The 16,128-nt window shown below is 45.1% G+C and overlaps 1 protein-coding gene across 2 annotated transcripts in view; it reads right to left on the reverse strand.

Moving 5' to 3' along the window:
- Nucleotides 1–703: 703 nt before the first annotated feature.
- Nucleotides 704–16,128, reverse strand: part of il16 (interleukin 16) — a 38,854-nt gene continuing 23,429 nt past the window's right edge. For both annotated transcript variants that reach the window (XM_033050059.1, XM_033050058.1), the window contains exons 11-19: nt 15,515–15,602; nt 14,245–14,624; nt 11,536–11,665; nt 9,550–10,933; nt 6,105–6,303; nt 5,770–5,871; nt 3,713–3,959; nt 2,745–2,870; nt 704–1,911 (exon numbers count right to left, since the gene is read on the reverse strand). In XM_033050059.1, coding sequence (XP_032905950.1) covers nt 1,688–1,911; nt 2,745–2,870; nt 3,713–3,959; nt 5,770–5,871; nt 6,105–6,303; nt 9,550–10,933; nt 11,536–11,665; nt 14,245–14,624; nt 15,515–15,602 — 2,880 coding nt within the window. In that variant the 3' untranslated portion in view covers nt 704–1,687. The remainder of the gene's footprint in view (nt 1,912–2,744; nt 2,871–3,712; nt 3,960–5,769; nt 5,872–6,104; nt 6,304–9,549; nt 10,934–11,535; nt 11,666–14,244; nt 14,625–15,514; nt 15,603–16,128) is intronic.

The following is a 16,128-nucleotide window of genomic DNA, read 5'->3' on the forward strand; positions in this document are numbered from 1 at the left end:
TGAAGGTATTTTGTTTGTTGTAAAGTACATTTGAATGTTTTCAGATTGTGTAAGGTGCTATAGAAATGCAAGACATTGTTTTGTTAAATTGTTACTCTGTGTTGGTGCATGAGCTTTAACTGTATGAATTCCAGATCTCTGTGACATGGCTGTGTCATTCTGTGTATGTTTGGGTGATAAATTCCCCACAGAAATCAGAATGAACTACTTTTTAAAATTGTACTACAGCTAAAGAGATGAGCTCATGACGTGTCTGGGTCTGTACTCGCTGGAGTGTAGAAGATGAGCATGGACCTCATTTAAACTCCTGGATAGAGTGGATGTGGAGAGGATGTTTTCACCAGTGGGAGAGTCTAGGACCAGAGGGCACAGCCTCAGAATTAAAGGACATACCTTTAGAAAGGAGATGAGGAGGAATTTCATTAGTCAGAGGGTGGTGAATCTATGTTGAATTCGTTGCCACAAACAGCTGTGGAGGTATTTTTAGGGCGGAGATTGACAGTTACTTGATTAGTACGGGTGTCAGGGGGAGAAGGCAGGAGAATGAGGTTGAGATAGTAAAATGGACCAGCCATTATTGAATGGTGATGTAGACTCGATGGGCCAAATGGCCTCATTCTACTCCTATGACTTACGGATTTATAAATTACAGCGTGCTGCCTCGAGCATAAAAACGAGGGAAATACAGAGCCCACCATTTTACAAACATTAATCACAGTCATCATTTTTAATGCATCAAAGCTCTAAACAATGTGCAAAAGCAAAGGGAATGGAGTACACACCTAGTCAGTCAGACGTCAGGTAACCTCTGTAAAACAAACACTGTTAACTTGTAAACAAGTGAGGAAAGTTTCAGATCAACAAAGAACCTTGTGCTTTTTATACACGTTGATATGGATGACTTTTCTCAGCATTTGGTTTCAGTTCCAGTATCTTTAAGGTTAAAGGAATAGGGCGTGGTGGTGAGAGAGAAACTGGACTAAGAATGCCTGGAGGGATGAGGAAGAGGAAAGCAGCAGACAAAGTTAACTCAATCTTTGAGATAACACGGTGGCACAGACATTGTGGCCCGTTCCATGTGCTATAAAGCAAGCCATTGGGAGCTTGGGGAGGTGTGCTGTGCAGCAGAGGAATGGTTGAAGTTAATATTGTAACAGATTCTGGAATACAAGCACTTCTGTCGATCAGGGGACGACTTGTTGTCCAGTAATTGGGGCTGAGTGGTCAACACTGTACCTGAACAGATCAGCATATTGTGGAGTTAATGCAGCAGAGATGGAGGATGGAAACAGCCAGGTTCAGTATGGAGAGGCTGAGGATTAAAACAAATTCATTTGGGATTCAGGTATCAAAGTGTGGATGTTATATAGATCTTTAGATTAAAGTAAGAACATTGTTTCCAGGAACTGACACTGAGTGATAGAAGGTTGACACAAAATGCTGGAGTAACTCAGCGGGTGAAGCAGCATCTCTGGAGTGAAGGAATGGGCGACGTTTCGGGTCAAGACCCTTCTTCAGACTGAAGTAGATAGAATTGCCTGACAGATAAAATCCCAACTATTCCCAGGAAAAGCCAGTTTAAAGGTTTACAACTTGCTTCTGTTGTTGGGCATCCCAATCAGCATTACTATTGCCCGCACGTTCTACTTTAACTGAATGATGTGGGAGAAATGGCTTTGCAGTAAAGTTAGTCGGTCCTTGGTTGGTGATTAGCATCATGTGACAAATCTGTGCCTTTGTCTGTGTCCAGCTCGGGTCCTCTCCTCCTGATTACTACAGTGCAGGGCCCATCTGGCAGGGATTTGATGATGTTCCAAGCCCCAAAGCGGCTAAGACCTTCCAAGGTGGTGGTGTTTACTTGTAGCAATTCATCTCCAGGCTGGATAATGTTGTTCTGTTCGACCGCTCCTCCTGTGACGAGAAAGAAAAAATAAGAAAAATATCACTGCATTTCCAAACTAATATTTAACATTCCACAATGTGAAACCCAGGAGTCTTAGGGGACTGCAGTAGTATTTTAACCAATAGTATCGTGCCACAGATGCTCACAGTGGGGATCTGTACACACATAGCCAGTTCTCATTCAAGTCAACAGGAAGCCAGATGCAGGTCTGTGCAGTTCAAAATATAGTGACCCCAGGAAGGTGTTGGAGCAGCTGTGGGGAGCAGAGGATGACCAGTCTTCCAAGCAAAAGAAACCCCTGAATTGCAGAATGATTTTAAACAAAATGTCGGCGAGTTGTGGATAACAGGGTAGATTGCCGGGTAGTAAATGTGTTTGTTGATTGTGGTCATTTGGAGAAGGCAGCAGGCACCCTGGTCTCTTGAGAGGAGCAAGTAAATAAACACTGCAGACATTTTGCACAGCACATTGTAGAAAGAAGGTGGGTTTCAAAATGATTGTACAGGGGAGGGTGAGAGAAGACTGCTTGAAGGAGCTGATGAAAATACTTTGCACAGAGTGACAGTTTCTGAACACAATCCCCAGACCCCACATACAACACAATAAAAGATGTCTGAGCCAGGTTTACTCCAACAAGGGATGCTCTGCTGCCCCACGCAGCCCCAGCCCCTGTGGGCAGACAACGGCACAACTAAGTTTAGAAAGAAAACCCAATTTTGGGTGTGGGTCCAACCCATCCTTGTCACCACCTGCTTCTCCAGACATGCTGAGCGGGATTGTTTGTATAATGTACCATAACTTGAATAAATAAATCTGCTCTTTCACTGTTCTTTCTGCTTACCTTTAAAAATCCGGTTGATTATCAATGGTTTATCTCCATGAATGGAACCCTTTCCTCCTTCTAGACTAAAGCCAAGTCCTGTGGAGGTCTTGTCAAGTGTCAGCGTGAAAGTGTTCAGGTTATCTTCTGTTGTAAATAACAACACCAATACCTGGTTAGTAACTCTACCAGTTAACCACATGGTGAAAAGCAAACACAGAGGCATGTATCGCCCCCAGCGTATGGCTCGAGAAGACTAATGAGAATGAAAACACACACAACCCCCCCCCCACAAACACACACACACACACAACCCCCCCCACACACACACACACACACACACACACACACACACACACACACACACACACACACACACACAACCCTCCCTCTATCCATAACATTCTACTTTTCAATATTGTCCATCATGAATAACATTCCACTCAGGAATACGCTCTACCACAAAATGCCACTTAAAAACATTTTCCAGCCATAAACTTTCATTAATACAACATCTGTATTCTAGGTTGCATAAGTTCTTTGTGCAAAGAACTTGTATTTGAATCCATGGTTTGTGTATAAGGTGGACAGATTTATTCCTGCCCGCATTAGTCATGCTTAATAGTGAAACCTCCTAGTCTCACCATGCCATTCATAGAGGCCTATTGTGTCGGAAGGAACTGCAGATGGTGGTTTAAACCAAAGATAAACACAAAATGCTGGAGTAACTCAGCGGGACAGGCAGCATCTCTGGAGAGAAGGAATGGGTGACGAATCTGGTCTGAAGAAGGGTCTCGACCCAAAACATCACCCATTCCTTCTCTCCAGAGATGCTGCCTGCCTGCTGAGTTACTCCAGCGTTTTGTGTCTATCACAGTCCCATTGCCTAAACAGCATGGTTAAAAACAAAATCAGTAGTATTACTAATCCAGGGCGAGCTGTACATTCATGTTTGTTTGCAAAGGAACAGTTCATTAAATGGTCTCTACCTGAAGTTGCAGAGTTCTCAGCTGAAGAGCATGTTGTTGCTGCTGCTGCGCTGTGCTTGCTTTCACTTTCCTTGACCTTGTGAACCACCACTACCGCTTGCTCTGGCAGCCGTGCTTGGCGCAGGATGGCCAGAGCATCAGAGTGGGTCGTGCCTTTCAATGACTGCCCATTGATCGACAAAATCTCATCCCCCTTCTCAATTGTTCCTTCCTGGGCGGCCAGTCCACTTGGAAACACCCTGTGAACCTGTTGTGGAGGAAAGTAAATGATGATTAATGTCTCAGTCTCTGCCTCCTCTGAATACTGGCTCCTGCTTCTCCATATCATCTATTCCAGTGTATAAACTTTCCACAAGCACACCAAGCTCGTGACTTTATCATTAGCCACTACTATATGATCTTAACTCTTGACCCTAAAGGACCACATTCAACTTGAGTCTACTGCTCAAAGTACCTGCAGAAAACCACCAACAATACCTAGTAGTAGACCCCCCTTAGTCATGACTGACCATGGGTGATGTGTGGTCGGATGCAAGCCTGGGCGATCGATGTCATATGGAGGACAGGCTGTTGCCCATGCAGCACGTCCCCCCTCTCCACGTCGCTGATCGATCCAAAGGAACAGCAGGGCCGTTACAGTTTGGCACCAGCGCCGTCGCAGGAGCTGCCAGAGCGAGGTTGTAGACAACGACAAACTGCCTTAGGGGCTCCGACTCCGGATTCTCTTGAGGTTTACTCCTGGAGCCTTTTCCATGACTGGATATGGCCACAACGCAGTGGAGGTTTTAAATCAGAGTTTTCCCTCTCCTAGATGGACTGCCTTCCCAGTCTGACGAGCCCCATCTGCCCGAGACTCGTGGGGGCGGGAGCGTCTACCTTCCCCTGCGGGTCTATAGCACCTGCCCACTGCCCAACAATACAAGATTCAAGAGAGTTTATTGTCATGTGTCCCAGATAGGACAATGACATTCTTGCTTTGCTTCAGCACAACAGAATATGGTGCCTGCAATTCACCAATTCCCTGACAGCGGCATCACAGATAGATAGGGTGGTGAAGGCAGGCCTTCATCAGTCAGGGAATGGAGTTGGGACATGGTTACATTTGTATAAAACTTGATGAGGCTGCACCGAGACTCTTTTATTTTATGTCTTGGAGTATTGTGTTCAGTTTTGGTCACTGCTGTAGGAAAGGTTTAGCTGGATTAGGTGCAGAGATTTCAGGATGTTGTCAGGACTTGACCTAGTGGGCAGCCAAGGAGTTTCTTTCTTGGAGCGCAGGAGTCAGTATGATCTTATAGAGGTATATAAGATCACGAGGGGAATAGATAGGGTGAATGCTTTGAGTATCCCCCCCCCCCCAGAGTTGGGGAATCAAGAACTGGAAGACATAAATAAGAATGGAATGATTTAATAGGAACCCGAGGGGCAACTTTTTCCACATACGGTGGTGGGTTCTTGGATTGAGCTACTACCGATCAGCAGACCAGTGATAAACACAGAATGCTGGAGTAATGGATTAATGAATTGGGTATAAATGATGAATCCCGACCCAAAATGTCACCTATCCAGATGCTGCCTGACCCACTGAGTTACTCCAGCACTCTGTGAAACGTCACCTATCCATGTTCTCCAGAGATGCTGCCTGACCCGCTGAGTTACTCCAGCACTCTGTGAAACGTCACCTATCCATGTTCTCCACAGATGCTGCCTGACCCGCTGAGTTACTCCAGCACTCTGTGTCTATCTTTAGTAAGCCAGCATCTGCAGTTCCTTGTTACTACAATACCCCAAGTGCAGCTTCAACGAGCCTTGTATAAATGTAACAATGTCCCAACTCTGATAATCCAGCATCTGCTGTTCTTTATATTATCAGAAGACCAGTGTAAGGAGCCCAATCAATGAGGTAACCCACCTCTCCAGTGGAGATGAATTGAACAGTCAGGCACTGTAGTGGGATGTCCATGCCAGATGGAAGACCCCTGGATATAATTCACCGCGTGTGATCCTCATAAACAATACTCACTTCACACAAAGACATCTTCACTAGCGGTACTCACTGTTGTCACTTTGCTTTCAAGATCCACACCTCCACCGATGCTGAATCCCAAACCAGACCCTTCCTCTTTGTGCAGGATCACAACATGGATGTCATCCAATTGCTGCAAAGTGAAGATAAATTCAAGGAAGATTTTACTGCATTTATTTACCAAAGATTTTCACCCCGACCAAACCAACATTATTTTTAAAAGTTGTTACCAATTGTACAGCCCTTCAACATGGAACCTCCAGATCAGATCATGATTTATAGCTGAAATAATTTGAACATTTATTCTTAAAGTTGCCGTGTGCTGTGGTCAGTGTTAGCTTTGTGCCACGGCATTAATGTTCTAACCTTTAATGTTTCCTCATCCAGATCCTTCACTTCTGCTATCAGTTCCTCCAGCTCTTGTGCAGGAATCAAGGACATGACTGACTGTGCAGAGACACAGGCAAGCGAGGTGGCACCTTCTTTTCCACCAGCTTCTTTTTTATCATCTTCCTTCTGATTTTCATCTGCCAAATTAATAGTGCAGACTCTCAACTCTGCAAGGCTAGAACAGAAAATACATTCTTATTCCCATGAAACTGTGGATGCATAAAAACAACAGCACCTGTGACATGAGATCAAGGTAAACAAAACCTCATAAGGCAAAGAGGTAAAAGGATCAGCTGACAATATATTAGCTCACTTCCAGACAATATATTAGCAGACTCTCACTTCTGTCTGTAAACTATACAGATTGCTGACTCCAACCCATATCACTGCACTAACTTACTGATATTACACAAAATGCTGGGGTAACTCAGTGGGTCAGGCAGCATCACTGGAAAAGTTCATTCTTCCGGCCCAAAACGTCACCTATTCCTTTTCTCCAGAGATGCTGCCTGACCGCTGAGTTACTCCAGCCTTTTGTGTCTATCTTCGGTTTGAACCTGCATCTGCAGTTTCTTCCTACACATGACTGATATTACAGTTTCTTGAGTATTAATTCACCATATTACAAAAAGCTCTGACATCCATTTTCGAGTTTCTAGGTAATAATAACTTGCTGCCATTGATGTGGTTCAGTACTATCTCATTGATATTATATTACATGTCCAAGTCCAAATCATGTTGAGAACAAAATCATTCACATTATATACTCCTTAAGCCAGCTTTCTGAATCGTAACACAAGGCAAGTGTTGTTCCTGGAAATGATCCGTATGCAAAGCTCATTAAATTCACGTGTTTCTCTTCAGTTCAGTGACCTCCCTATTGTGTAAGCCAATGATGTAAGAAAGGTTTCCAATGTGAAAGTGCCATTTGTCTCTGGGCCAGCTTTGGCTGAATGGTGACACTTCTCGAATGAGTCAGTCGGATATAGAGCCGGGCATGTCATCCCAGTTGACATTCTGGTGTTTAAATAAGAGGAAAGTTTTGAACCGAATGATAAGGCCTAATTTATCCTTTCTATTTGGTATTAAAGAATCCATTGTACTTGTCAAAGAAAGCGAGGGATTTCTAGCGGAGACACAGGACACTGCAAATGCTGGAATCTTCAACAAAGATAAACTAGCTGGAGGAACTCGGCAGATCAGGCAGATTCTGTGGAGGGAAGTGGGCCCATCACTTCCCCTCACGGATGCTGCCTGACCCACTGAGTTCCTCCAGCTCCATTGATTATTGTGCAAGGGATATCTGATGATGCTCTAGTCGTTATTTAAGAATGTAAGAAATAAGAGCAGACATGGGCGGCACGGGGAAACACAGCAGTAGTGTTGCTGCCTCACAGCGCCAGAGACCCGGGTTCAATCCCGACTATGGGTGCTGTCTGTACGGATTTATATTCTCCCCGTGACCGCATGGGTTTTCTCGGAGGTCTTTGGTTTCCTTTCACACTCCAGGCTTGGTATAAATGTAAATTGTCCCCAGTGTGTGTAGGATAGTGTTAATGTGCGGGGATCACCAGTCGGTGCGGACTTGGTGGATCAAATCTTTAAACTAAAAAACTAAACATATAGACCGGTCATTAGCTGCCGGAGCTCTGCTCTGCCATTGTGTAAGATCATGCTCAGCCCCTTTTGGCATCAACGCTAACTCTCCCCATTTATCCTTCAACCAGTAACTGGAAACGTGTCACCAAGTGCAGTCGCACATTGACGTTCCTGGAGACTTTGTGGTGGGATATTAACCACAACATTTCACTCAGCCTCATCTGCCACGATTTTACACAGTTCATTCATGGATAATGCTTCATTTCATGACCTACATCTTAGCAAGTAAAATGAGGTCACATGTTATCTGAAAATCAAGAATCCAAAGGTCATAGGATGGAAGAGGACAGATTAGACGTGGTGAGGAAAGAACTGCAGATGCTGGTTTAATCGATTAAAAGTGAGAACAGGTTAATAAATCAATAAAGGAAAGCAAATCGGTTTTATTTCCGTGCCGATAGAATTGAAACTGTTATGTTGATGTATTTGTCAACTGTGAGCCACATGTGAGTACCGCGTGAAGTTCCACACGCCGTGTTTGAAGGAGCAATGTGCAAAGATGATGCCAGAATAGAGAGGTTACATGTGTCGGGAAAAGATAAACTGCGTAGGTTGAAGAAAAGAGGAAAAGACGGAGGGAGTGGACAATGTAAAGTTCTAAACCATATAGATAGAGCAGACACGACCACTCCTGTGTATGGCAGCGAGCAGTAAAAGATTGGCACCAAATAGGGAAGTTACTTCACACCAGTTGGCCAACGACACTGGGGTAATCTCTGCCTTTCATCGGGGAATGAATTGATCAGGGTTGATTAGTACGGGTGTCAAGGTTTATGGGGAGAAGGCAGGAGAATGGGGTTGAGAGGGAGAGATAGGTCAGTCATGATTGAATGGTGGAATAGATGGGCCGAATGGCCTAATTCTGCTCCTATCACTTATGAACATGAACCATAAAGGGAAAATCCAACAACCTTGTGCTTCAGACAGAATGCCATTGGGCAGGAACAAGTGTCACTTGGTGCAATAGCAAACTCACCCGTACGTCTGTAAAGATTGCTCTAATGATGCTTCCTCCCTGGGTCGGAGCTTAGCTGCTGCTTTAGGCGACTAAAATACAGCCTCCATCTTGCATTAAATCTAAAGGATGATTCTTTTATCATTTTCAAACCTCCCAAATGCTAGGCCAGAATATCAGCGCAGATTACATGAGCCAAGAATGAGAATGAGATCGGTTTCAAATGTAAAAGGGGCAAAATGCTTCCTGCAATGATTTTGTATTAATGTATGCAGTAGCATATTTATATTACACTCACAATACACAATTTGTAGAAGTAAGCTGTAACATCTTTCACAATGTAGCAATGTGCAGAGAGATTGCAGAGTCCAGGGGTCCAGGGGGAGAGGTCCTGGGTGAGAGGGGGGTCCAGGGGGAGAGGGGGGGGAGAGGGGGGGGGGAGAGAGAGAGGGGGTCCATGGGGAGAGATTTGCCATTTAGTCTCAGAGAAGAGTTGAACATCATGTGTGTGAAGAAACTGCCGATGCTGGTTATACTGAAGCCGGACACAAAATGCCGGAGTAACTCAGCGGGTCAGGCAACATCTCTGGAGAAAAGGAATAGGTGACGATTCGCATCGGTCTGAAGGAGGGTTCTGAACCCAAATGTCACCTATTCCTTTTCCCCAGAGATGCTGCCTGACCTGCTGAGTTACTGCAGCTTTTGGTGTCTGTCTTGGCTGTGTAAGCCATCTCACTGCCCCTCATGATGTGTCGTTGTGGCAGCTCTCACTCTACACCAAGGATTGACCAATGCACCTCCTCCTACCTGAGAGAGAAGCCTTTCTCCAGCTGGTTGTTGACTGTTGGCGAGGCCAATGGGGACAGAGGCTCTGTGGGTGGAGTGGGTGGGTGCGGGTTCCATGGACCTCCACACAAAGATAGTGGTGAGAGTGGATAGGCACGTATGGTTTTCATCAGGGCGTGAGACAGCTGGTTGCTGAAGGAGTAGATCTTGTCATTGCTGGCTGAAAGCTGTCCGTCTCTCAACGATTTGACTTCACAACATTCATAGGTGGAGCTGGCGGCCAGAGGGAAGCTCCGGGTTCGCAGCCCAGGTTGTTTCACCATCCGCAATGGAGTCTGTGGTGAAGTGGGCACGGAGCTGGGTGATTCACTGTTACATCTCCTTGGACCAGAGTAGACCTTGGGAACATGGGCCTCTTGTGTCACCTCATTAACCAGCGTCTGGGATACAGGCTCCACATTCCCAGTCTCTGGAGGTTGCTTGGGAGATATCTGCCTTAGTTTGGAGTCTTGTTCACCACTTGGAGCCGAGACTGTTCGTTCCAGGGCATTACTCCAGGTTGGCAGCGAGTGGCTACTCTTCCTGTTTGCTTTCTCTGGGGTATCGGAACTGGAGAAAGTTTCAAAAGAATGGATCTTGTCTTTTATGGATCTGACTTGTGGAGTGAGCTTCCCCGTTGAAGCAAAGCCTCTGTCAATCTTGTTTTCCTTGGCAGCATTGTTGGCCTGCACCCTACCCGATGATGCTTTCAGACTTTGTTGGGACCAAATGGGCTTGGGAGCTACAGGAGGTCCCTTCTTCACACTGGTCCTGTCCTCCAGCTTCCTATCTGCGGACACTTCAGCCTCTGGCCTCAGCTGCAAGTCAGTCGTGGACCTTGAAGTTGCCCAATTCTTGCTGCTCTCATTTCCAAAGGCTTTTGCTTTCCGCTGCATGGCAAGGTTTTCAGTTGGCGAAGTCTCCATTTTGCAGTGGCTAAGTTCCTTCACACACGATGAAGGTTCAGCTGGCTTTAAATCCGACACTCTGTCAGTTAGAACTTCCAAGAACGTGACCCCTTCTGAATCCTCAGATGAAGGCAACATTTCCATTTTAACTTCAACGTTGAGAACAGTGGTGTTTGAGTTGGAGTTCTCCTCGGATGCCTCGACATCAGAATGTCCATTGGTATGTTTACTTGCAATCACCTCTTGGTTTCCAGTGAGTTGCACTGGTGACTGAGTGGAAAGTTCCTGGGACTCTGACTGCATAATATTGGCTGCTTTACTGATGTAGTCTTCCATCGTTCTAGAGACGAGACACTGCTGTAGGTCTTCAGTAGCCTCCGTACTAACACACGTTTCCTGTTCCGCATCCAAACAGGTCTGCCTTCTCAGCAAACTCCGTGCTGACTCGGGGCTGTTCACTGTATTTGCAAAGCAACCAATTAATAACGCACGGAAAGAAAATCTTGCACATTTGCTAACGGTCTTGCCCAACAAATCTGACCGACATGCTTAACCAGCCCCCCTTTACTTGACTCCCGCAGGTTTGCAGTGGAGAGAGTGGCGGAGGGTGGGAGGGTATTTGCATTTAGTATCACAAAGACAACCACAAGAAATAGTTATGACTTCCTTTCCGCTCAGGAGACCAAGAAAAACACTTCCTGTTGAAAAACGCAAAAAAAGCAGTTTGAAATTCTTACATATTTCACTTTTTTTTTTTAAATGCAGTGTCTGGGTCTTGGCAAGACTTAGCAATGTAAAAGTTACAGTGTTTTCCAAAACTTGCAAAATATGAAATTGCAGAAGGCGTGCCATTTGTTATTTATTTTTACCAAAATCATCTGGCAGTCAGCGTGTTAGAAATGTGTTGAGGTCTTTTGTGTTTCCTGTCAATTGCTACATTCTCACAAAAGTGCAGGATACTTTGTTCACCTTAGTAGGTACCCATTTAAAATGTAGGCATTAAAAATATTAGCTGTGCATCTTCTAGTCCAATACTCTAGCAGTTGCAAGTGAAACATACCTCTTTGTTCAAGATGACAGGAGTTGGTTAAAGGTAAATGTTGATTTTGGTCTCCAGTCGGTATGTGGGTGACAGCGTCTGAGTGAATGGAAACAGCTTTGTGTTCTTGTGATGGCAGCTTTCTTACTTCCTGTGAAACAAACAGGATACCATCATTTCAAAGATGCAGTTGATGTGTAGAAACAAGGAACTGCAGATACTGGTTTACACTCAAGGGCAGAGTGCTGGAGTAATTCTGTGGGTCAGGCAGCAACTCTGGAGAACATGGGTAGGTGATGCTTTGGGTCGAGGTCGTTCTTCAGACTCACCTATCCATGTTCTCCACAGATGCTGCCTGACCCGCTGAGTTACTCCAGCACTCTGTGAAACGTCACCTATCCATGTTCTTCACAGATGCTGCCTGACCCGCTGAGTTACTCCAGCACTGTCCAGTTGATGATATATCTGCCTCGTCTCCTTAGCGATTGAATGACTGAAAGATTCGACCATCATCTACGGAAGAGGTTATTGATATAACACTGGTCATTTTATTAAGACCATGGTTAAAAAATGCATAATTAAGCATTTCTCAATTGTGCTGTGTTGGACATTAAAAATGATAATGCATCTTAGTAATCAGTCTCTCACTAGATTTTGTGGCATTATATTCACGTGGTGGTATTGCCTATATTCATGAGTATTTACAATAAATAACTCAGCCAGCCACACTAAGTGTGGCGAGCTGTCAAGTTTTGCTTTGCAGCTCAAGCCAGTATCACACAACTTGCCAAATATCAAGATAATTCCTCATTTCAGTCATTTCCCCCAAACTCCAATCACACATTGCAATTCCTTCACACTGAGATGCTGTTTCACGATTACACCCACACTTGAGCAACGATGTTTGGTTGGTGCAGAAGATCACTCGGGTACCTTATCTGGTAACACCAACAGATTTATTATCATTTGCTTATATGGTCCCTTAGTTCAGAGTTGATTTGTTTGCGTTTATTATTGAAAGAATTGGATCTTTGAAAGAATCTCTTGCATTTAGCCAGTCTGTGTCGGGTGGATTCCATCCAATGTTGTCCATTCCCTTGTTGGACAGCTGGGGAAGATGAGTTCTAATCTCCACCACTCTCCACACTGTCTACCAGGCTGACTTACACTGCATTAACCAACTTCCCAGCTGATTTTTCTGCTCACAAATCTGTCCCTCCTCGTAATAACATAGTGCATTGCTGTAAATGTTCGAAGATCGGGTAGATGCACAGAGTCTTTTACCCAGAGTAGGGGAATCAAGAACCAGAGGACATGGATTTAAGGTGAAGGGGGGCAAGATTTTATAGGAACCTGAAGGGCACCCAAAGGGTAGTACGTATATGTAGGTAGGTACTATCACAATGTTAAAGAAACATTCAGACAGGTACACAGATAGGAACAGGTTTAGAGGGATATGGGCCAAATTCAGGCAGGTGAGACTAGTGTAGATGGGACACTTTGGTTGGCAAAGGGAAGTTGGGCGAAAGGGCCGGTATCCACGCTGTATGACTCTGACTCTAAGATGGTGTGACTGAGCTTGTGCATATATGTTCCTGAATTAACACAATGGGTTCCTGGACTAATCAGTGAGAGACAAGAGACTGCAGATGCTGGAAGCCTGAGCAACACACAATGTGCTGGACGGAGGAACTCAGTGGGTCAGGCAGCATCTGGGGAGGGTGATATTTTGGGTTGGGTCCCTTCTTCAGACTCCAAGTGTCATCTGTCCATTCCTGACCTGCTGAGTTCACACAGCCCTTTGCGTTTTGCTGATGATCAAGGCTCGTGTGTAAACCTCACCACAGCAGCAAGGAAATTAAATCCAGTAAATTGAATGATCTGGATTTAAAAAGATTACGTAAAGATGATTATCAACTATAATGTGGTCATAAAAATACATCTGATCCCAAGGCATCCATGTTGATCTTGCTGCATGTGACATCCTGACCCACAGCATGCAGTTCATGCTCAGCTATCCCTGGCAATAACTTAGCAAACCACTCAGCTTGTGTCGAACCAGCACGACAAACCTCACTGGACCACATCTCCTCACTGGTGCTCTGGTCACCACTGGTCACCACTGGCCACCACTGGTCACTCAGCACCAGCGGCATCTGAAACAGTGGTTGCAGATGTGTGCGATGAGGACATTGCAGGCTCACACCACGGGTATACAATAGACAATAGGTGCAGGAGGAGGCCATTCGGCCCGTCGAGCCAGCACCGCCATTCACTGTGATCATGGCTGATACAGGACCGAGGTGAAACCAGGTTGAAATGTTTTACCTGCGAAATGCGATTGGATAACACTGTCCTTGCGTATTATGTGATCCAATGCCATCAAGATATAACATGTTTGGGTTCTATTTAGTTTAGAGATCCAGAGCGGTAACAGGCCCACCGAGCCCGCGCCGACCACCGATCGCCCCGTATATTTGCACTATCCCACTCACCAGGGACAATTTACAATTTGTACCAAAGTCAATTAACCTACAAACCTGTACATCTTTGGGGAGGAAACCAGAGCACCCAGAGAAAACCCACGCGGTCACAGGGGGAACGTACAAACTCCGTACAGACAGCACCCGTAGTCAGGATGGAACCCGGGTCTCTGGCGCTGTGAGGCAGCAACTCTACCCGCTGCGCCACCGTGCCGCCAGTGTTACAGCTGTTTGAAGCATATCTCACCTGGAACTCCTCTGTCCCACGTATCTGTGGCGGCGACCGATCGACATGCTGGCAGCTCGTGGTCCGTGGAGGGGGGGTTGGGGGGGGAATCTTCTTCGATTCATTATTGTTTCTATCGGTCATTTCTGACGCAGGCTTCTCATTGAGTTTGATGAGATAAATATTGTTGTCGAGACCACCCAGCGGTTGGTGCTGACTGTCTGAAGGCAAGGCAAGTGTGTCAGTCTGTGGGTTGTCGGAGTTAATGGCAGTGCCGTTAAAGTAACTGCTGTCACTGCTGGAGCGGGTCATGGGCTTCTGAGCTTTCCTGATAAAACTTCTGTCCACGCACTTTTCCAACATTTTCTTTCTGTGCCAATTTGGTTCGATTTTCTTTGAGCCTTTAAAAAAGGATCTTAGTGTTAACGTGAATGTGCCACTACTGTCAGAATAATGTGGACCATATTCACATTACTTCCCATTCATTATTCATGTTATTCTCTTTATCCTGTACCTGTACACTGTGGACAGCACCATTTCAATAAAGTACCGTCTTTCCGCTAACTGGTTACACTGGCAACAACAAAGACTTTCCATGTGACAATAAACTAAACTAAAATCATCAGATGTCTTCCTGATTACACGCAGGATTAGTTGTCAGAAACATGGGGAGATCAATAAGATTAGTGTAAAATAAGGGTTTGATGGTGGAGTACCCCGTCAGCTGACAGACATGGTTCTATGTTACACGACTCCATGAAGACCTGGACTCGTGGAGTTTAGAAGAATGAGGGGGGACCTCATTGAAAATTACCGAATTGTGAAAGGATAGAGTGAATGTGGAGATGATGTTTCCACTAGTTGGAGAGTCTAGGACCAGAGGGCACAACCTCAAAATTAAAGGATTTAGTCAGAGGGCGTTGTATTCATGGAATTCATTGCCACAGACGGCTGTAGAGGCCAAGACATGGGGTATTTTTAAAGCAGAGATTGATAGATGTCAAATGTTACAGGGAGAAGGCAGGAGAATGGGGTTGAGTGGGAAAAATAGATCAGCCATGATTGAATGGTGGAGTAGGCTCGATGCCAAATGGTCTAATTTTGCTCCTATATGTTATGGTCTAAGACTGAGCAGTGGTGGAGTTGCTCGAGATGTTTAGGAACTAAAGAAAATAGTATCAAGGTACGGCACGTGATTAGAAAAGCTAGCAGAATGTTATTGTTTATGTCAAGCTGGAGTTGAACATATTTGTCGGGAGGGTTTCAGTCTCAGGTTACAAGAAACCTTTACCTTGTACATTCCATTGATAGCTGTCTTGACTAAACCGAGCATTTTCAACCCTTTGTAGAATTGCATCATTGAACTGCTGCTCAGAGATCTGTAATCACAACACCAGCCAAACGTTAGTGTTCACTTCCCAGTGCTGAACATCACACCGTGTACAGTTAAAGCTGCAGACTGCACAACAAAACCAGCAGTCCTGGTGATCAGTGGAACAAATATATTGATTAAGGTACAATAACCAAAGTAGGGTGGGAAAGGCTGAGAAGCAAGGTGTTGTACAGGGCAATGGTGAGGCACATTTGGAGTAACATGGTCAGTTTTGGGCACCCTGGTCGAGGAGAGATGTTGTTGGAAAGAGTGTAGAGAAGATTTATAAGGATATTCCCAGGACTTGAGGACTTGAGGACCTGAGCTGTTGGGAAAGGTTGGGCAAGATAGGAGTTGTTTCCTTGGAATGCAGGAGGCTGAGGGGTGAAGTATAAGATTATCAGGGGAATAGATGAAGTAGAGGCACTGAGTCTTTTACCCAGAGTAGAGACATTAAGAACCAGAGGGCATAGGTTTAAGGTGAGAGGGGAAAGATTTAATAGCTATCTGAGAGGCAACTTTTTCGCACAGAG

The sequence above is a fragment of the Amblyraja radiata genome, chromosome 34 (genome assembly GCF_010909765.2).
Source record: "Amblyraja radiata isolate CabotCenter1 chromosome 34, sAmbRad1.1.pri, whole genome shotgun sequence".
Classification (NCBI taxonomy): domain Eukaryota; kingdom Metazoa; phylum Chordata; class Chondrichthyes; order Rajiformes; family Rajidae; genus Amblyraja; species Amblyraja radiata.